Source organism: Sphaerodactylus townsendi, linkage group LG01 (assembly GCF_021028975.2).
Source record: "Sphaerodactylus townsendi isolate TG3544 linkage group LG01, MPM_Stown_v2.3, whole genome shotgun sequence".
Classification (NCBI taxonomy): Eukaryota; Metazoa; Chordata; class Lepidosauria; order Squamata; family Sphaerodactylidae; genus Sphaerodactylus; species Sphaerodactylus townsendi.
The window spans coordinates 5,204,473-5,225,417 of NC_059425.1; the positions used below are offsets into that span (position 1 = coordinate 5,204,473).

At 53.4% G+C, this 20,945-nt stretch overlaps 1 protein-coding gene across 1 annotated transcript in view; it reads left to right on the forward strand.

The window, feature by feature from the left end:
* The window catches only part of LOC125439894 (sodium/potassium-transporting ATPase subunit alpha-2-like), a 55,730-nt gene that overhangs the window by 21,667 nt on the left and 13,118 nt on the right, over positions 1-20,945 (forward strand). The window contains 6 exon segments of the mRNA XM_048509228.1: positions 861-995; positions 3,869-3,986; positions 5,264-5,532; positions 13,960-14,158; positions 14,785-14,894; positions 15,631-15,765. Of these exon segments, the coding sequence (XP_048365185.1) occupies positions 861-995; positions 3,869-3,986; positions 5,264-5,532; positions 13,960-14,158; positions 14,785-14,894; positions 15,631-15,765 (966 nt within the window).

The following is a 20,945-nucleotide window of genomic DNA, read 5'->3' on the forward strand; positions in this document are numbered from 1 at the left end:
TCTTTCTTTCTTTCTTTCTTTCTTTCTTTCTTTCTTTCTTTCTTTCTTTCAATGCCTAATAAAGGTTATTATTATTGTTGTTATTATTATTAAATCCACCCCTTCTGTATGGATTTAAAGTGAGAATCTGAGGTCCCCAGTTTAAACATTGAAAGTGATGCTGTTTCAGGGTGGGGAAGAAGCCATCCCAAAATAGCATCACTTTCAATGTTGTTTAAACTGGGGACCCCAGATTCTCCCTTTCAGGTGGATTTAAAAGGAGAATCTGGGCTCCCTAGTTTAAACACCATTTAAAGTGATGCTGTTTGGGGGTGGATTCCAACATTAATTGTTTAAACTAGGGAGCCCAGATTCTCCGTCTTGCCCTGGTTGGCTAGCCAGATACTTTGGGGCTGGGGTCCACCAGCAGGCCCCTACGAGAGGAACGTAATGCCTTCCAGGGGCAATATGGAGAGAGATGGCTCAAGGCCTTAAAGTTTAAAATCCCTGCCCTCTGGGTGCGAGTCCAGTGCCCAGTGCACAACAGTCCAGCTGGTGGTCCCCGCAGGGTGTCCCTTCAGGTGATTGGTGAGCCCTGGGACTTCTGGAAGCCAGACAGGTGAGGGCGTTACCAGCTTCTAGAGGTGGGCATGGGATGAGAAAGTCTGTGTTGCCCATCATGTGCCCCTTCCTCACATTCCCGTTCATCTTGGATGGTTTTGCAAGGTTTGTCGAGGTTCAAAGCACAGGGTAAGAGAAAGGGGGTGGATGCTAGGGTTTGTGGGGGGGGTAGATGCTCAGACTCGGGAGGGGTGGGTGAAACACCCTGCCCTGCCCGCTGCCCAGGACTTTAACTTCATCAACCCAATTGTTCTCTTCAGCAAGCCCTGGTCATCCGGGAAGGCGAGAAGATCCAGATCAACGCCGAGAACGTGGTGGTGGGAGATCTGGTGGAGGTGAAAGGCGGGGATCGGGTTCCTGCAGACCTGCGGATAATCTCCTCCCATGGCTGTAAGGTGAGTGGTGGGTGGGGAGGGGCCCTGATCCATCCTGCTCGGATAGCCAAGGTCTGTTTTAACATCATACGTTACACGCTCAGGGCGAGTCCAAGGCAGAGGGGGCCAACGATCCTCCCGACTCCTTCCGCAGACTTCCAGGGCCAGTTGTCACAGGCACTGGCCCTACGTTCCTTCCGTTGGGGCGAAGGATCGACTGGGCATCATGCCCTGCTGTGCCACCGAATCTGAGGCATGAAGCACCCAGGCTGAGCTGAAGCAGTTTGCGAGACCAGCACTACACCGATTAAGGAAGCAGTCCAGTGCATACCGGAGGAAAATGGCACCCGGAGCAACACCTGCTCAGGATGCGCCCCCCCCCCCGCACGCCCCCCATGCCCCACTTACCTTAGCCAGCGGTGGAGGGTGGTGGCGGATCTAGGCAGCCTGGTGGGGTCTGGCAGGGTTGGGCCAAGGGGTTAAGGAGCAGCCGGGCCGGGAGCCTGCTGTGGGCATGCTAAGCACCCCTCATACGATTTAATGGTTGGTGCCCGGGGTCACTTGCCCCCATGTCCCTCTGGCAGATACGCCACTGGTCCAGTGTTTATTTTAATTATTTTATTGGGTTTGCTGTCCTGCCCTTTCCCAGCCAAAGCCCAGCTCAGAATGGTTAACGCACATAATTACACAATGTACAAAACTGAAATCTCAAGTATAACAACCACAAACACTAAACACATGGAAATATTGCAGCATCAGAACCAATACAAATCATCTCATTTCAGGGTACCATTCAAGGCCCCAAGGAACCCTAAAAAATCCCTTCTCCCACCCCAGGGGTCTGCAACCTGTGGCTCTCCAGATGTTCAGGGACTACAATTCCCATCAGCCCCTGCCAGCATGTAGGTTGCAGACCCCTGTCCTACCCCATCCCAGTGCAATTCAAACAGCAGGGGCAGGGAGGAGAGGATGGGCAGACTGGGGAGGGCTGAGACCGCCCAGCTTCCTTTCCAACGTGAGGCCTGGCTTCTGTCTGTCCTGCTTCCCCACTCCTGGGCACCACAGAGACAACTGACAGTCGGGTGCACCCCTGGAGGAATAGCTGCCTGCCCACTGCCATCCTTTCCCTCCTCCTGGCGCCCCCTTCGTAAAATAGCATGTCCAAGACAGCAGAGGTCTATGTGGTACAGAGAACTGCTGCCAGACTCCAACTTTTAAAAGTTTTTATTAAGAAGAAAATGTTTGCAAGCGCACTTTTGGCCAAGCTCCAGACTGAGCCAGGAGTCCAAAACAAGCTAGAGATGAATCAGTTGCTAGGACAGGCTCTTAAGCTGAGGACATTATGACTGTCTACAGATTCTCCATTACCTGGAAGATGCCCTGAAGCCCCTTGGGCGAGCGCACCTGGCCCAAATGGCTGCCTCCTCCAGAACTCAGACAAGAGTTGTGTCCCAGCCGGAAGAGAGCTTCCTCCTTGCTCCCAAGCATTTTTCCAGTCCCCACCCACTTGACCTGGTCAGTTTGGGTGAAGGAAGCTCTTCTTGATAGCTCCAGGCAGTGGCGTAGCAACAAGGGGACAGGGGGAGGCCTGATGCACCGGGCGTGTGTTTGTGCGGGGCGGGGTGGACTGGGGGGTAGCAGGGGCGCAGTTCCCCCTCGCTCCTCTCCTGGCTCCAGGCATCCTCTTTCTGAAGGTCCTTCTATCCGTTTGAGGGCTCCAGGGCTGTGGTGCCTGCTTGGAGAAGGGGGGCGGGGAGAAACTTAAACTATCTCATTTTCTCTCACTACCTGGATTAGCATTTCTAAAAAGGTGATTGGACAAGGCTGGGAGCCTCCTGCTCAAAGGGGAAAAAAATGCTTAAACATTCCCTTCAGACCTCAAGTGGGGGGTGGACATTTTTATTTATTTATTTATTATTGAGTTTTATATACCGCCCTACCCCCCCCCCCAAAAATGGCTCTGGGCGGTGAACAACATAAATATACAACATACAACATAAAAGCCCATTAAAATGAACAAGGTGATCAATATAATAAACAGCGTCAGCAGTGAAACCCTTATTAAAACCCTCCCCAAAAAAAGGGGGGAAAGGGTATTTCTTCACAGCAGAGGTGCAGCAGGGCAAAATGGCGCCCGGGGCAAAATGGCGCCCCCTGTGCCCCGTGGTAGCAACCCCTTGTACCCCCTGCCCTGTAGTAGCTACTCCCCCCCTGCTCACCTACCTGAGCTGGCGCCGCGCAGCCCAGACTCCAGCCAGGGGGTTGGGGGCTGGCTGGCTGGCTTTGGCCAGATAGCTTTGGCCAGGTAGCCTTGGGCTGTTCCAGGCAGCCCAGGCTCCAGCCTCCAGGTTGGCTGATGGCCCAGTTGGCCCGCCCCCTCTCACTCAACCTGACTGGCCGAGGCCTGCGGGGGCGGGGCCTAGCTGGGGATGTGATTTTCCGCCCCCACGTGACTCACCAGGGGATGCCCGGGGCGTTTGTCCCTGGATGTCCCCATTACAGCTACACGACTGCTTCACAGGGATCTTCTGCAAACTGGCAAAACCAACAACTGCCTGTATATGTGCCTTCTCTGTGTTGGTCCCCAGCTCATGGGAAGGCTTCTAATGTCTCAGCTTTATGAAAAACCAAGTTATTAAAAGGTGCTTTTAAAAACTCCAGACTGGACCGCTGGGTGTAGCACATCCTCTCTGTTGCTGCGTGTCGTGTCATTCTGTGTGATTTCTGCACCATTGAATATCATGCTGATTCTGAAGTTTTGTTTCAGATTCCCGCAGTCCCAATCCGACTTCACGGCTTCCTGGGCGGAGTCTCGTCCCGCTCCTTGTGCCGGCTTAGTCTGTGCCACCCACATAAATCACAAACAAATGACTGTTCCCCGTTGCTTTGGGCAGGTGGACAACTCCTCCTTGACGGGCGAGTCGGAGCCTCAGACCCGTTCCCCAGAGTTCACCCACGAGAACCCGCTGGAGACCCGAAACATCTGCTTCTTCTCCACCAATTGTGTTGAAGGTAAAGAGGGGAGGGGAAGGGAAGGGAGGGCAGGCTCCCTGGGGCATGCGGAGGGCAGGGCTTTCTCCTCCATCTGTGGTCCCCATCCCTCCCTCCCCCAGAGGGTCTGGTTTCACTCTCGGTCAGGCGAGGCCCAGTTGCATGAGGAGGGCAGAGGGGGAGGGAGCCCACCTGAAGGGCTGGGTATGGGCCAGGCTGTCTATTGTGTGCTGAGCTTTGCCACCTTGTTCCGTCCAGCCTTCGTTTGCGGCAGGTGTGCTGCCTGACCATCCCCACAGGTCCCACGCTCTGGAAGGGCAATAGGCCTAAGTCCCTGAGCTCCTCTTCATCCCGGCCTGGAAGTGTGCATGAGTCAGTGGTGGGATCCAAAAGTTTTAGTAACAGGTTCCCAGGTGGTGGGATTCAAACAGTGGCGTAGCACCAGTGGGGCTGGGCGGGGCATGACGGGGGCGTGGCCAGGCATTCCGGGGGCGGGGCATTAATAATTTCTCTGTTATTGTAAAAAACTCTTACTGTAAAAAAAAGTTCCTCATTTCCAGCTGGTATCTTTCTGTCCATAATTTAAACTCATTCTAGGAAGTCCTATCGTCTCCTGCCAACAGAAACAACTACTTCTCCTCTAATTGACTGCCTGCCAAACACTTAATACTTTCAAATATTTCATTTTGTTTCTAGAAATCAAAAGAAGGAGACTTTCCTTAAACAAGGAACTTGACCATATTTCTAAAACATGTTTTTAAAACAGCCCAACAGGGAGAATTATCCCGTTTTCTACCTTCGCTAACCAGCCACATAGGAAACAACAGGACTTTGTGATTTTTGGACCTAATGGGATTTCTAACGGAAAAGCAGACCCAGTTAGTCATCCCCTCTCGGCACACACAAATAATTAGTAACCCACTCTCGGGAACTGGTGAGAACCTGCTGGATCCCACCTCTGGCATGAGTGTCTCCTTCACGCATGCGCAAGCAGGACGGAGCCTGCCCCTAGGAGAGGGGTCTGGCTCGCCTCACACCACAACGTGATTTAAGAGCCAAAGTTGGTGTTGTCATCTTACGTTTATTGATGTTTTAATTGGAATTTTAATGTGATATTCTATTGCTCCGTGTTTTAATGATTGTACACCGTCCAGAGCCCTTTGGGGATGGGGCAGCATATCACATTTGATTAATGAATAAACGTGTTGTTCTCTGGTGGCAGCACAAGGCTTTGGGGTGCTGAGAAACCAGCCGTGCTTGAAGGGGCGGGTTCAAATCCTCCCTCCCCATCTCCACAGGCACCGCCCGGGGCATCGTCATCTCGACCGGGGACCGCACGGTGATGGGGCGCATCGCCTCGCTGGCCTCTGGCCTGGAAGTGGGCCAGACGCCCATCGCCATGGAGATCGAGCACTTTATCCGCATCATCACCGGGGTGGCCGTCTTCCTGGGCATGTCCTTCTTCATCCTCTCCCTCATCCTGGGCTACACGTGGCTGGAGGCCGTCATCTTCCTCATCGGCATCATCGTGGCCAACGTCCCCGAAGGCCTCCTGGCAACGGTCACGGTAACCGGCTCCGAGCGATGGGCGAGGGGAGGCTGAGCGGAGGGGCCCCGGCAGTGGCGTATCTGCCAGAGGGACACGGGGGGTCACTTGACCTGGGCGCCCTCCATTAGATCATGTGGGGGTGCCCTGTGGCCCTCAGCAGGAGGGCAGTGGCGGTCCCAGGACCACCCCTCGGCCCGGCCCCACCAGGATTCCCCTTCAGCCAGCGGAGGCTCTGCCTGTTGAAGGAGCAGCCTAGTGGGGCCAGGCCGAGGCACCAGGCAAGTGGGGCATGGGGGTTGGGGGTGGCCAGAGTAGGTGTAGCCCCAGGCATAATTTACCCCAGGGTAGGCCTCTGGACCCAAACTGCTGCTGGAGGAACAGCAGTGGGCCCAGTGGTGGGATCCAAAAATTTTAGTAACAGGTTCCCATGGTGGTGGGATTCAAACTGTGGCATAGCGCCAATGGCAGGGCACGACGGGGGTGTGGCCGGGCATTCCGGGGGCGGGGCATTCCAGGGAGGGGCTGTGGCAAGGATGCAGCCGCTGCGCCGGTCCTTGGGCGGGAAACGAATGCACGTAAGCGCAGGCTGCCACGCACGCCGGTGCACCTCCTGCTAGACTGCTCCAAGTTCTGCGCGCTACTGCTGAGAGGAGGGGCGTTACTAAGGCAACAATCACGGGGCAAAATCACCAATTAGGAACCCCCTCTCGGCACACACGAATAATCAGTAACCTACTCTCAGGAACCTGTGAGAACCTGCTGGACCCCACCTCTGGCAGTGGCCCTGTCCCCAGGGGTTTCCCTCAGGCCCCGCTCCGGGTGTGGTAGAGCTCCACAACCACTTTCCCCGTGAGCGTCCAGCCGCCGTGGGGTTGGTTCCAGAGGAACATCCCTGGGGCTGACGGTCTCGCATCAGGAATGAGGGTGCCTGAACAACCAGCACAGGGTGATGTCGGTGCGTCGCTCTTCCTGGCTGAGCAGCCAGTGGATGAGAGTCCTGCCGGCACAGATGTGGACGAAGCAAGGAAGGAAAAAGCGGCCGGCAGGCAGCTCCACGGGCCCCACTGTGCCTTCTGTGCCTCTCGAGACCCTTGAGGGGCCCCAGGCTCTTCTTCTGCCTCTTGTCCACAGAGAGGGTTGCCAGCCTCCAGGTGACGGCTGGAGAGCTCCCACTGTTGCAGGTAACAGAGAAAATGGAAGGTGGGCTCTATAGCATCATGCCCCAGCGAAGCCCCCTCCAGCCCAAACCTTGTCTTCGTGAGACTCCATCCCTCAAATTTGCAGGTATCTCCCAACCTGGAGTCGGCTGCCATATCCACAGACGCTAGTTATGTGGATTAGCAACTAACTTCTAATATTTCAGGTGCCGCAAAAGTCTTGCCAGTGTGGCGTGGACTCTGGTGAACCAGGTTTGATTCCCCACTCCTCCACCTGAGTGGCAGAGGCTTACCCGGTGAACCAGATGTGTTTCCACACTGCTTCGTTCCTGCTGGGTGACCCTGGCCTTGTCAGGGTTCTCTCAGAACTCTCTCAGCCCCACCTACCCCACGAGGCGTCTGTTGTGAGGAAAGGAAGGGAAAGGAGTTTGTAAGCCCCTTTGTCTCCTTGCACAGGAGAAACGCAGGATATAAATCCCAAACGCCCCTGCGCTTCTCTTCTCTATACATTTATTGGCATTGTTCGCTTTGGGACCGTGTGACCGGCCCGCTTGGTCGCAGTGGGTGAGACTTAACGTGCTTTGTTCACACAGCTAAATGCCACTCTTCATGCGCTGCTGGCACAGCCCTCGTTCCCCAAAAGCATGCCAGACAGCATCGCCCTTGTGTTGTCTAAAGCTGATTTCGTCCAGAGACAGTTTGTGGTCGTCCTGCAAGGGAGAAGTGGCACGGGCCAAAAGTCAAACTGGCACAAAGCTGAAAGACCGGGCATCGGTCTGAAATCCTAAGGCAGTGATGGCGAACCTTTTCGAGACCGAGGGCCCAAACTGCAACCCAAAACCCACTTATTTATCGCAAAGTGCCGACACGGCAATTTAACCTGAATGCTGAGGTTTTAGTTTAGAAAAAATGGTTGGCTCCGAGGTACACGTTACTTGGGAGCAATCTTGGTGGTTCTCGGCGGCTTTGCTTTGAAGCAACGGTGCAACTCTTCCAATGGGTGAATCATGACCCTAGGAGGGTTTACTCAGAAGCAAGCCCCATTGCCAGCAACTGAGCTCACTCCCAGGTAAAGGATTGCGCTTTAGTTCTTCCCATGAAAATCAGTGGGGCTTAACAGTGCTTAACAGGGTTGCCTACACTGCTCCCCCAAACTAGGTCTTAGGTTTAATGCTAATAATCTCCCTGAAATAATTACACTATTATCACCCTGGGGGCCTGGGGGGAAGGGGGAAGGGGGAAGGGGGAGGGGCGTGGGGGGAGAGGGAAGTAAAACGTTCTCTTTCTGAAACCCAATAAACCCCCACCACAAAATCGCTGAGTCTTTCCTGCTTGCTGTGGTGCGTGCATGTCGTGCCCAGCAGCCTAGGCCAGCTTAGATGTGTGGGGGGCTCTGAGTGCCACCTCTGGCACCCGTGCCATAGGTTCACCACCACTGCACTAGGGCGTTGTGGGTTTTCCAAGTTTTATGGTTGCATTCCAGTAGCATTCTCTCCTGACGTTTTGCCTCCATCTGTGGCTGGCATCTTCTGTGGCTGGCATCTCCTCTGAAGATGCCAGCCACAGATGCAGGCAAAACGTCAGGAGAGAATGCTACTGGAACGCGATCGTAAAACCTTCCCAACCATTTGGGAGTCGGATCCAGGCTTTCGTTCTGCAGGAGAAATGTGGGGCTGACAGGTAGAGAGGTCCCAAAGATGAGTTAGAAGCCAAAACTTTTCGCAGGGCATGAAATTTCCTGGCAAGGATCCACAAAGTCGCCAGTGACTTCTGACACCCCCAGCAAGTGCGAAGAAGAGGCGGGTTGTTGTGGCCTTCCTCTGCGGAGGATTCCTCGGGGGCCTCCCTTCCAAGCACCGACCCTGCTTAGCTTCCCAGATCCGGTGAGATGGGGCCGTGAGATGGGGCCCTGCTGCCTGCCCTCCCAGCTCCTCACTTCCATTGATTCAAATATATAAACAGGGAAGTGAGGGCATGAGGCTGCCGTCAGCAGAATCAGACCACCTTGTGTTCCATCATGACTGGTCTGGTCTGCTCCGTCTGGGCTGTGTCCTAGATCGAGGGGTGTAATTGTACCTCTCTATTCTGCATTGGTCAGACCTCACCTGGAATATTGTGCGCAGTTCTGGGCACCGCAATTCAAGAAGGGCATTGACAAGCTGGAACGGGTCCAGAGGAGGGCAACCAAAAGGGTCAAAGGCCTGGAGTCCATGGCCTACCTATGAGGAGAGACTTAGGAGCTGGGGATGTTTAGTTTGGTGAAGAAGAAGAAGAGAAGAGTTTGGATTTATATCCCCCCTTTCTCTCCTGCAGGAGACTCAAAGGGGCTGACAATCTCCTTGCCCTTCCCCCCTCACAACAAACACCCTGTGAGGTGGGTGGGGCTGAGAGAGCTCCGAGAAGCTGTGACTAGCCCAAGGTCACCCAGCTGGCATGTGTGGGAGTGCACAGGCTAATCTGAATCCCCCAGATAAGCCTCCACAGCTCAGGCGGTAGAGCGGGGAATCAAACCCGGTTCCTCCAGATTAGATACACGAGCTCTTAACCTCCTACGCCACTGCTGCTCCTTAAGAGAAGGTTAAGGGGGGGATGTGATAGCCATGTTTAGATATTTGAAGGGATGTCATGTTGAATGTATTGTCAAAGGCTTTCACAGCCGGAATCACTGGGGTGCTGTGTGGTTTCCGGGCTGTATGGCCGTGTTCTAGCTGCATTCTCTCCTGACATTTCACCTGCATCTGTGGCTGGTAATCCTATCAGATCCTCTGAAGATGCCAGCCACAGATGCAGGCGAAACGTCAGGAGAGAATGCTGCTAGAACACGACCATACAGCCCAGAAACCACACAGCCAGTGGCGTTCCTGCCTAGGGACAGGGGGTACCCTATGTCCCCGGGCGCCCCCCATTTGGTCACATGGGGGGGCGCCAACATTTCAGGGTCGTTTGTGTGTTTTAAAACGTTTTAAGCGTTTTTTCACATTCCGGCCTGCAGGGGGCGCATTTTTAAGGCTAGCGGCACCAAAATTCCAGGGTACCATCCAGAGACTGTCCTGATGATACCACCCAAATTTGGTGACGTTTGGTTCATGGGAAGCAAAGTTATTGACCCCCAAAGGGGGTGCCCCCATCCCCATTGTTTTCAATGGGAGCTAACCTGAAATGGGGGCTACCCATTTGAGGGACCATAACTTTAGTCCCCCTGAACACAAATTCACCAAACTTGGGTGGTATCATAAGAATAGTTAACAGATGATACCCTGAAGATTTGGTGTCACTAGCTTTAAAAATACACCCCTTCCAGGCACCAAGAAATTTGCCCAAGATTCTTTGTTTTGTAGTGACTTTGCTCCATTGTAGCCAATGGGGAATTTCTGAGTGTGCAGGCAGGCTGCACATTTTTGAAGATAGAGGCACCAGACTTTCAGGGTGGCTCCAGGAGGGCCTCCTGGTAATAGCATCCAGGCTTAGAGACCTTTGCTTCTGGGGGTTCAATTTTATGGGGCCCCAAAAGGCTTATTTTGTTTCCCCGTTCCTGCACATGAAAGCCTGTGGGCTGAGTTCTCTCAGAACTCTCTCAACTCCCCCCCCCACACTCCAGAAGCAAAGCTCACCAAGCTCGGATGCTGTTACTCAAGGCCTCTTGGAGCCACCTTGAAAGTCTGGTGCCTCTATCTTCAAAAATGTGCAGCCTGCCTCAGAAATTCCTCATTAGCTACAATGGAGCAAAGTCACTGCAAAACAAAGAATCTTGGGCACATTTCTTGGGGTGCCTGGAAAGGGTGTATTTTTAAAGCTAGTGACACCAAAATTTCAGGGTATCATCTGTTAACTATTCTTATGATGCCACCCAAGTTTGGTGAATTTGTGTTCAGGGGGACCAAAGTTATGGTCCCTCAAATGGGTAGCCCCCATCTCAGGTTAGCTCCCATTGAAAACAATGGGGATGGGGGCATTCCATTTGGGCATCCATAACTTTTCTGCCCCTGAACCAAACATCGCCAAACTCAGGTAGTATCATCAAGGCAGTCTCTGGATGATGCCCTGAAATCTTCGTGCCGCTAGCTTTAAAAATGTGCTCCCTGAAGGCCGAAAAAACACCAAAAATACCCCCCCCCCCAACCCAAATACCTTGCATTCGCATTTGTTCATATTTGGGCAGGACATAATCGGACAATTTTTGTCCGAATGTGCCCAAATTTGCCCAGATTCCAACCAAATCTGCTATTTGTTTCATCTGAATCTCCAACCCTCAAAAGTGATGCTGTTTCAGGGTGGGGGAGAATCCACCCCCAAACAGCATCACTTTCAATTTTGTTTTAACCGGGGACCCCAGATTCTCCCTTTAAGGTAGATTTAAAAGAAGAATCTGAGCTCCCTAGTTTAAACACCATTGAAAGTGATACTGTTTGGGGGTGGATTCCACTGGAGGTGTTTTGTGAGAGATGATGCTGACATTTGTTTGGTAAATGTTCTGCTGGGGGTGAATTGTGAGAGATTTACATGCTTAATACCCACTTGCACTGGCTTGGAGTTGTTTCTCAGGCTAACAACCTACCTCATAGGGTTGTTGTGATTAGGAAATTAGGAAAAGAGTTGGTGGGGAGAGAGCCATGTATGTTTTGATGGGAGTGGGAGGTGTTTTGTGAGCTGGTACCAAAAATCATTGTTTGGTCATGGTGGGAGAGGGTGGCCGCCCATACGCCGGGTGCGGGGGAGGGCACCAAACTCAGGTTTTGTCCCCGGGCACCAGTTTGCCTAGGTTCGCCCCTGCACACAGCACCCCACCAATGTCATGTTAGTGAGGGAGAAAGCTTGTTTTCTGCAGCTTCAGAGACTTGGACCAGTAGTCATGGGTTCAAGGGGAAGGAAAAGAGATCCCACCTAAACGTGAGGAAGAACTTCCTGACTGTCAGGGCTGTTGGACAGTGAATGCACTACCTGGGAGTTGTGGTGGAGTCTCCTTCTTTGGAAGTTTTTAAAGAGAGGCTGAATGGCCATCTGTCAGGAGCACTTTGTTCCTGCGTGGCAGGGGGTTGGACTTGATGACCTTTGGGGTCTCCTCCAACTCTATGATTCTATGATTGGCAGCAGCTCTCCAGGGGACTGAGCTTGCAACTGTTTGTACGCCAAGCCGGGATTCTTCTGCTGAGCAGGTAGAGAAAGGCCTTCCGCTTTGCCTTCATCCAACCTGCTCCTTTGAACTGGGAATTCTACTACGATGGACCTTTATTAACGCATTTATTAGTTTTACTGTGTTTCTACCCTGCCTGTCTCTGCAGTAGGAACCCGGAGGGGCTTACATCATTCCCCCCCCCCTCCTCCTCCTCCTCCTCTGAATCCTCACAACAGCCCCGTGAGGTTAGGCGGGGATTTGGCGATGGGTCCCAAGACACCCAGCAATCTTTTGACCCCAAGTGGGGTTACCCAGATGCCCATCTGATACCCCCACCTCCAGTCCGTGCAGCAAGCCACCCGGTCTTCCTGCAAAGCCAGAGTAGGCATTTAATTTGGGGACAGCAGGAGGAAAAAGGCTCAGAGTCATCTCTGAAACTCGTTAAAGAGATGCTTGCTAAAGACGACCAGAGGCGTATCGAGGGGAATGGTGCCCGGGGACAACACCTGCTCTGAGTGCCCCCCCTCGTGCCCCCCATGCTTGAGGGTGGGGCTTGGGGGTTGGCACCGCAGCAGACCAGCAGTGCCCCTGAGCGCCCTCCCTGAGGGTCTGGTGAGGGAAGGAGGCAGCTTGGACGGCACCGCGGCATCAGGCCGGCACTGTCTTTAGGCGCCTCCCCCGCGCCGACCCAGCTCTTCCGAGCCATGTTGGTGTGGGGGAGGAGGGGGGTGGGAGTGATTTTGCACCCCCCAACCCCTGCCATTGTGCCCAGAGTAATTTGACCCCACCTGTCCCTGTGGGCGGTACGCCACTGAAGACGACTCACATGTGTTGTGGGGCTAGAAAAAGGATATGGTCTTGTCTGGAGGGAGGGGGTGCCCCATGTGTCTGTCAGCTTTTGCCCCTTATGCGGGACATGGTCTCCTCCCCTGTAGAAGGGGGGCTTCGTCAGCCAAATGAAGCCCTCCCTGCACTCACACGAAGGGACGAAGTGCCGCTCCGAGGAGTGGGACCAGGGACTTGGTTGCTTCTTAGAAACCGGGGGTTGCTCTTGACATATCGTCAGGCAATTTGTGACTCTGCAAGACGGCGACAGAAGTGGGATCCAGCAGGTTCTCACAGGTTCCCGAGAGTAGGTTACTAATTATTTGTGTGTGCCGAGAGGGGGTTACTAATTGGTGATTTTGCCACGTGATTTTTGCCTTAGTTACGCCCCTCCTCTCAGCAGTAGCGCGCAGAACTGGAAGCAGTCTAGCAGGAGGTGCACAGGCGTGCGTGGCAGCCTGCACCTGCGTGCATTCGTTTCCCGCCCAAGGACCGGCACAGCGGCTGCGTCCTTGCCACAGCCCCGCCCAGGAATGCCCCACCCCCAGAATGCCTGACCACGCCCCCGTCGTGCCCCGCCCAGCCCCATTGGCGCTACGCCACAGTTTGAATCCCACCACCATGGGAACCTGTTACTAAAAATTTTTGATCCCACCACTGGACGGCAGGCATCGCTTGGGAGAAGAAAATTTATGCTCAGGGACGGAGGTCTCTTTTTGGGGTCAGAAACACTGGAAGGAAACCAAAACGAGGGGGAAATCTTCAAACGCATGCCAGGAGATTGGATTTGTCGCATCGACACCCCGTCAGGTTCTTTTAGAGGAGAACCACAGCAAAATGCAACCTCAAAACAGAACGTAAAGTAAAACAGCCCAAAGGAGTCAGCCGAGAGAAGGGGAGGTCGGCCAAGACAGCGACTCAAAGACCAAAGCACAGCTGTCTTCAGAAGGACCCGGGGGGGGGCAGGGGGGAGAGTCCCACCCCAGGAAACACTCAGAGGGTTTCTTGCCCAAAAGAGACGGGATGGGCCAAAAGTCCAAAGAACCTCGGATTCAAATCCTGCCTCTACTCCAAATCTCAGTGGGTGCCATTCAGCCCTCAACCTAACTTGCCTCTCTGGATGATGAAGTGAGGGCGACCCGCAGGTCCTCGGCTCCTGGGCAGGAGGGCAGGGGACCACAATCTTACCATAATTCAGGCGAAACCTGTACCCCTTCGTATATTCCACATAGCCTGTGAATCTCAATCTTTGGTGCCTGGGTTTCCCTTTTGTTCTTTGTGCACATCAACGCAGTCCCTCCGGACTACCAACCCACCCCTTGGCTTCTCCTCTCCCCCCCCCCTCCGCAGGTGTGCCTGACACTGACAGCCAAGCGCATGGCTCGCAAGAATTGCCTGGTGAAGAACCTGGAGGCCGTGGAGACGCTGGGCTCCACCTCCACCATCTGCTCCGACAAGACCGGCACTCTCACCCAGAACCGGATGACCGTGGCCCACATGTGGTTCGACAACCAGATCCACGAAGCAGACACCACCGAGGACCAGAGCGGTGAGGCCGGGCTGAGGGACACGCTGATCTCCGCCCCCGCGGGCCACCCCCCCCCCAGAGCAGGCAGAGCCAGCCAGCCTTTTCTCAGTCGCTCCTCTTGCGGGGGTTGGGGGGTCTCTGGGGGAGGGGCTCACATCCTGGGCCCCTCTCGGGTGACTGAGAGAGAGAGAGCACACCTCTGACCATGTGCAGAAGGCATTTGCCTCTTGCAACAGAACCAGTACAGGTTGCCCCAATTTGCCAGAGACCTCCCCAGGTCAGAAAGGCGGGGCTTCCAGAAGAGCAGGAGCATTGAAGTGCGCTCTGAATTGAGCTCATTTCAGCAGTCTGTACAATGACCCTGTCAGGTGGGCCAGCATTGCCACCCCATACTGCAGTTAGATAGGCCAACAGGGGTTGCCCACAGCTTAGGAAGGAGGAAGCAAAACTAGGGGGGTAGGGTGGGAGGCAGCACAAGCAGAGCTGGAGGTTGGGGCTTTTAGGAACAGTAGTTGGGGGTTGGCCTGGGGGTCCATTTGGTAGAGCCCTGCGTCTCCCTGCACCCCCCACCCACCCAGCCAGCGATGCCTGCCAGCCACCCTTTGAATAGCTGGCCTCCCTTCCCCCCCCCCCAATTCTCTCCCCAGGGGCAACATTTGACAAGCGCTCCCCGACTTGGACCGCCCTCGCCCGCATCGCATCCCTGTGCAACCGAGCGGTCTTCAAGGCGGGGCAGGAGAACGTCCCCATCTCTAAGGTAGGCTGGAGGCGGTGAGGTGGAGCCGCGCGTGGCCGTAGGGCTGTCCCGGGAGGGGGCCACTTCCTTCGCCCCTAGGGAGGGATGCAGTGTCAGGTCCACCCCCGGCAAGGCCCAGACTGGAGAGGAGAACTCCGGAGTCCACCTGGGAGCACCACCCCTGCATTCAGGCCTGCAGGCCCTCGTTCCTCCTCAGGTGGAGCTCAGGGGGAAGGGCTGTGCGTGCTTCAAGCGGAAGCGGCCCACGGAGGGGCTTGCGTGTGTGTCTCCCCTTCGAGCCGTGCCAGAGAGCCACGATCAGCTGTGGTGCGAAGGCCTCCCTCTGGCCCGCAGAATGGTGCCCCGACGGGGACCTCCCCTCAGCCCTCAGCAAATAGGCTGCTCCAAACCCAGGGCTAGCAGTTCCCATGTGAGAGCCATAGTGGTTAAGAGCAGGTGGATTCTAATCTAATTAGAATTAAGTCTCTTAAAACCTGGAGAACCAGGTTCGATTCTCCGCTCCTCCACCTGAGTGATGGAGGCTTACCTGGTAAATTTTGGATTCAGGTTTTAGAAACCTGAAGAAAATCAATTGAGTTTTATTTGCCTTTACCAAAAATTCCCGGTGGGCTCCTGCCTAACCCCGTGTCCCTTTGTCTGTCTGTCTGTCTGTCTGTCTGTCTGTCTGTCTGTCTGTCTGTCTGTCTGTCTGTCTGTCTGTCTGTCTGTCTGTCTGTCTGTCTGTCTGTCATCACAGAGGGACACGGCTGGTGATGCTTCCGAATCCGCCCTCCTGAAATGCATCGAGCTGTCTTGCGGGTCTGTCAGGAAGATGCGCGAGAAGAACCCCAAAGTGGCCGAGATCCCTTTCAACTCCACCAACAAGTACCAGGTGGGGCCAGAGGGCGGGCAGGAGGGCCCGGGGGGGGGGGAGGACTCTGGATGGCAACACCCTCCAGACTCTGAGGTTTTAGCGGGCGTTTTGCACACGCACTTTCAAGCATCATTTGGTGACTGTGAGGGCTAGAAACTTGGTTTACAGAAAGGGGGCTCAGTTTGTTGGGGAGCTGAATGTCCTGGGTCCCACAGAACTGTGGCATGGCTGCAAGTTTTAAGTATAACCGGGTATTTACACACAAAAATTCACCACAAGAGGAGGCAAAGCCAGCCGAGGGCACTGCTGACAAAGCCGGCATTTTCAAAGGGAAAACCCAGCCAGGGCAAGAATAGAAGAAGAAGAAGAGGAAGAAGAGGAAGAGGAGGAAGAAGAGGAAGAGGAAGAAGAGGAGGAGGAGGAGGAGGAGTTTGGATTTATATCCCCGCTTTCTCTCCTGCAGGAGACTCAAAGGGGCTGACAATCTCCTTGCCCTTCCCCCCTCACAACAAACACCCTGTGAGGTGGGTGGGGCTGAGAGAGCTCCGAGAAGCTGTGACTCGCCCAAGGTCACCCAGCTGGCGTGTGTGGGAGTGCACAGGCTAATCTGAATTCCCCAGAGAAGCCTCCACAGCTCAGGCGGCAGAGCTGGGAATCAAACCCGGTTCCTCCAGATTAATTTCAAAGGGAAAGCCCAGCCCGGGCAAGAATAGATCACAAGAGAAATTCTGTGGGGAGAGGGGAGCTAGGCATAAAGAAAGAAGGTCAGGACTGAGGAAAGCAGGCAGTGCAATCCTGGGGGAGGGGAGTAGCTGCCCCACAGCCAGGGATTGCCAGCGACGGGGCAGCCGGGTTACCTCCAAAGAGGCTTGCTGTGCCGTGTGCAGCAAGCCCAAAGGGACACTCTGCCCGCCCCCTGTGGAGGGAACTTGTGCAGCTGAGAAGGCTGAGCCACTGGTTTTGCTGGCATCAGTGTGTGCCCGCAGTAGCTGGGGCCACTCCTGAACAGAATGGGCTCAGGAAGCCCACCAAGACCACCCCTGCCCCTGGGAACACGGAGGAGCACTGGCACCACGGCTGCATTGGCACCCAGGCGTCCTCACCAGAGCAACTGCCTCTGTGCCAGCACAAATGTCCCTTACACTGGCCAGGTGGCAGCGTTGTTTTAATTATATGTATGTTTTTAGCTGATGTTTTATCTGTGCACCGCCCTGAGCCCTTCGGGGATAGGGCAGTATACTAAATTTAATTGATTGATTGATTGATTGATTGATTGATTGATTGATTGATTGATTGATTGATTGATTGATTGATTGATTGATTGATTGATTAATTACCAGGCACTGGCACTGGGATCATGCCACCTCCTGAGCAGTTTCATCCCCCCCCCCCCGCAGGATTGCACTGTGGCTGTCTGTTCACCCCACAAACACACACACACACACACACATGCCAGAGGCATATCTAGGACAAATGGAGCCCGGAGACAAAAATCTGAATTTTCCACACACCCCCCCCCCCCGGCGCCCAAGTCTGGAGCTGGTGCCAACGCCCAGGTCTATGTGCGCCCGGGGACATAGGTTACCCCATGTCCCCATAGGCGAAGGGGTTTTCTGAGGAATCTGGGCACACATCTTGCCAGTTTGGAAAGGACACCAGCAGAGAGAGAGAGAGACCCCCCTTCTTTTTTCATTGCTTCTTTCTCAGAAAGGTTTTGGGAGAATAAATGGCTCTAATAGTCATTATGTGTCATTCTCATAGAATCATAGAGTTGTCAAAGGCTTTCATGGCCGTAATCACTAGGGTGTTGTGGGTTTCCCGGGTTGTACAGCCGTGTTCCAGCAGCATTCTCTCCTGATGTTTCGGCTGCATCTCTGGCTGGCGTCTTCAGATGCCAGTCATGGATGCAGGCGAAATGTCAGGAGAAAATGCTACTGGAACATGGTTGTACAACCCGGGAAACCCACAACACCCTAATTATAAATCTGGAAGAGACCCCAAGGGCCATCAAGTCCAACTCATACGAACATAAGGAGTCTGCTGGATCAGACCAGAGTCCATGTAGTCCAGCTCTCTGCTACTCGCAGTGGCCCACCAGGTGCCTTTGGGAGCTCACATGCAGGATGCGAAAGCAATGGCCTTCTGCGGCTGTTGCTCCCGAGCACCTGGTCTGTTAAGGCATTTGCAACCTCAGATCAAGGAGGATCAAGGTTGGTAGCCACAGATTGACTTCTCCTCTATAAATCTGTCCAAGCCCCTTTTAAAGCTATCCAGGTGAGTGGCCATCACCATCTCCTGTGGCAGCATATTCCAAACACCAATCACACGTTGCGTGAAGAAGTGTTTCCTTTTATTAGTCCTAATTCTTCCCCCCAGCATTTTCAATGAATGTCCCCTGGTTCTGGTATTGTGAGAAAGAGAGGAATTTTTCAAGGTCTGATTTTGTTGTGGGCCGTTCTGGACAGAAATTATTCTGGAAAAGCGGAATACAAATATTTTTAATGCTTATCGTCCCCCCCCTCACCCTCTTGCTTCTTGTTCAAAACCTGGGAATTGGCTAGTTCGTTCTGTTTTGTTTTCTGCTGGACTTTACGACAGATTTTAGAATTTGTAAACTATGTCGAGACTCATTAGGAGGATACAAAAGTAAATTAATAAGCTGCTAATTATTTCTGAGAATGCCATGGAACAAACTGGGATCAATGTCTCCGGCTTTTAATTGCAAGCCGTGCCACGATCCGTTTCTCCTGGCCTGACGAAGGGCTGGGAACAGCCACTAGAGGGGGCCACCGCCCAAGCAACGGGCCACGGCAGCCGTGGAGCCGGCCTGGAAGTACTTCCACCGTTTCACCTCCAGCTTCACCCTTTTCCTTTCCAAGGTGGAGGTCTAGGAAAAAAAATAGAAAAATCTGTGCCACTGATAGTTTCCCACCGAAACAAGCTACCCAGATCCACGTGAATCACATGCGAAGCTGCCATTTCCTGCCTCAGACACCTGACACGTTTACCTGCCTGGCAGGTAGAAGATCTAGGTCCAGTCCCCAGCTTCTCCAGTTAAAAGGATCAGGTCAAAGACCTCCGTCAGGTGTCCTGCTCAGGGGCTGCCGGTCTGAGCAGACAAGGCCGACCCTAATGGCCACGCAGATGTCTCTTCCACTGAGCCACGGCCCCTCCCCAGCGCTGACTGGCTGGTTTGCCCTTGGGACCCTCAGGTGTCCCCTAGAAACCAGTTAGGAGCACCCCACTCCAGTGGACTACATTCCCATCAGCCCTTCAGCATGGCCAATTGTAGGGGCTGATGGGAATTGTAGTCCATAACATCTGGAGTGCCAAAGGTTCGCCACCACTGCTAGGTCGTCCCCCGTCCCAGGAGCAGTTCTGCATCTACAAAACGCGTGACGGGAACAGCATAGAAATTTGAAAGATATGGAAACGGGCATACTGGCCAAGGGGACCTATTTTTTATTTTATTTTATTATTGAGTTTATACCATTCACTCAAGGGCTCTACGGTGAACAACATAAACCACATGTATACAATAACCCTTAAATACATTAAAACAATTTACAACGCAGCGATCAGTAACAAACAATGTCCGCAATAACCCTCATTAAAACCCTCCCGAAAGACCGGGCCGAGGCCATTTAGTCTCATGGGGTAGAAAATCAGCTTCCCATACTCCCCTCCCTCGGGTCCATACACTGACTTCAAGACCTGGTGCCAAAAAAAAAGTTCTTTAGTCATGGTGGGGGAAGGCAACCACACATACGGACAAGGAGGTGGGGCAGAAAACTCAGATTTTGCACCAGGCTACACTTTCCCTAGGTAGACAGACAGACAGACAGACAGACAGACAGACAGACAGACAGACAGACAGACTCTTAATTGCTGATTAAATGCACTGATGCTCTTGTGGCCTTTAAAAAGAATTGTGCAACACCAAAAGCCAGCTCACCCTCCTTGTCCACAGAGGCTGAAGCCACAAATGAGGCCAGGCTGGGGGGGGGGCGGTTGGGGGGGGCACTCCCAAGACAGCACTTCACTCTGTGGATAGCAACTTGTAGATTATCCCTGGCCCAAAAGACACCCAGCTGCCCTCAACCAAGACCAGAGGACTTTTGGCTCTGACCTCGACTGGTAGAACACTCTGCCGGATGAGACCCAGGAACTATCACAGTTCTGCAGGGCCTGTAAGACAGACCTGTTCCACCAGGCCTACGGTTGAGGGCAGCAACGGCCTTCCATCACAGCTCCCCTGTCTTGGCATGATGTAGTGGTTAAGAGCAGGTGGATTCTAATCTGGAGAACCGGGTTTGATTTCCCACTCCTCCACCTGAATGGCGGAGGCTTATCTGGTGAACAAGATGTGTTTCCCCACTCCTGCTGGGCGACCTTGGCCCAGTCACAGTTCTCTCAGAACTCTCTCAGCCCCACCTACCTCACAAGGTGTCTGTTATGGGGAGAGGAAGGGAAAGGAGCTTGTAAGCCTCTTTGAGTCTCCTGCAGGAGAGAAAGGTGGGGTATAAATCCAAACTCCTCCTACTCCTACTCTTACTCTTCTTCTTCTTCCTCCTCCTCCTCCTCCTCCTCCTCCTCTTCTTCTTCTTCTTCCCCCCTTTTCTCCCCCTCCCTTTCTCCTGCCTTTTTAAATTCATTCCCCTTGGTCTAATGAGAGATGAACGTTATGGACCTTTCGTAGTGTTTTGTTGCTCATTTTAATCTGGTACTTTTATTGTTGCAAGCAACCCAGAAGGACAGCCAGAAATCAATCAATCAATCAATCAATCAATCAATCAATCAATCAATCAATCACATGGATGGATGGATGGATGGATGGATGGATGGATGGATGGATGGATGGATGGATGGATGGATGGATGGATGGATGGATGGATGGTGGATGGATGATGGATGGATGGATGGATGATGGATGGATGGATGGAGGGAGAGGGAGGGAGGGAGGATGGAGGGAGGATGGAGGGAGGATGGATGGAAGTGGAGGATAGGATAGATAGATAGATAGATAGATAGATAGATAGATAGATAGATAGATAGATAGATAGATAGATAGATAGATAGATAGATAGATAGATAGATAGATAGATAGATAGATAGATAGATAGATAGATAGATAGATAGATAGATAGATAGATAGATAGATAGATAGATAGATAGATAGATGATAGATAGATGATCCA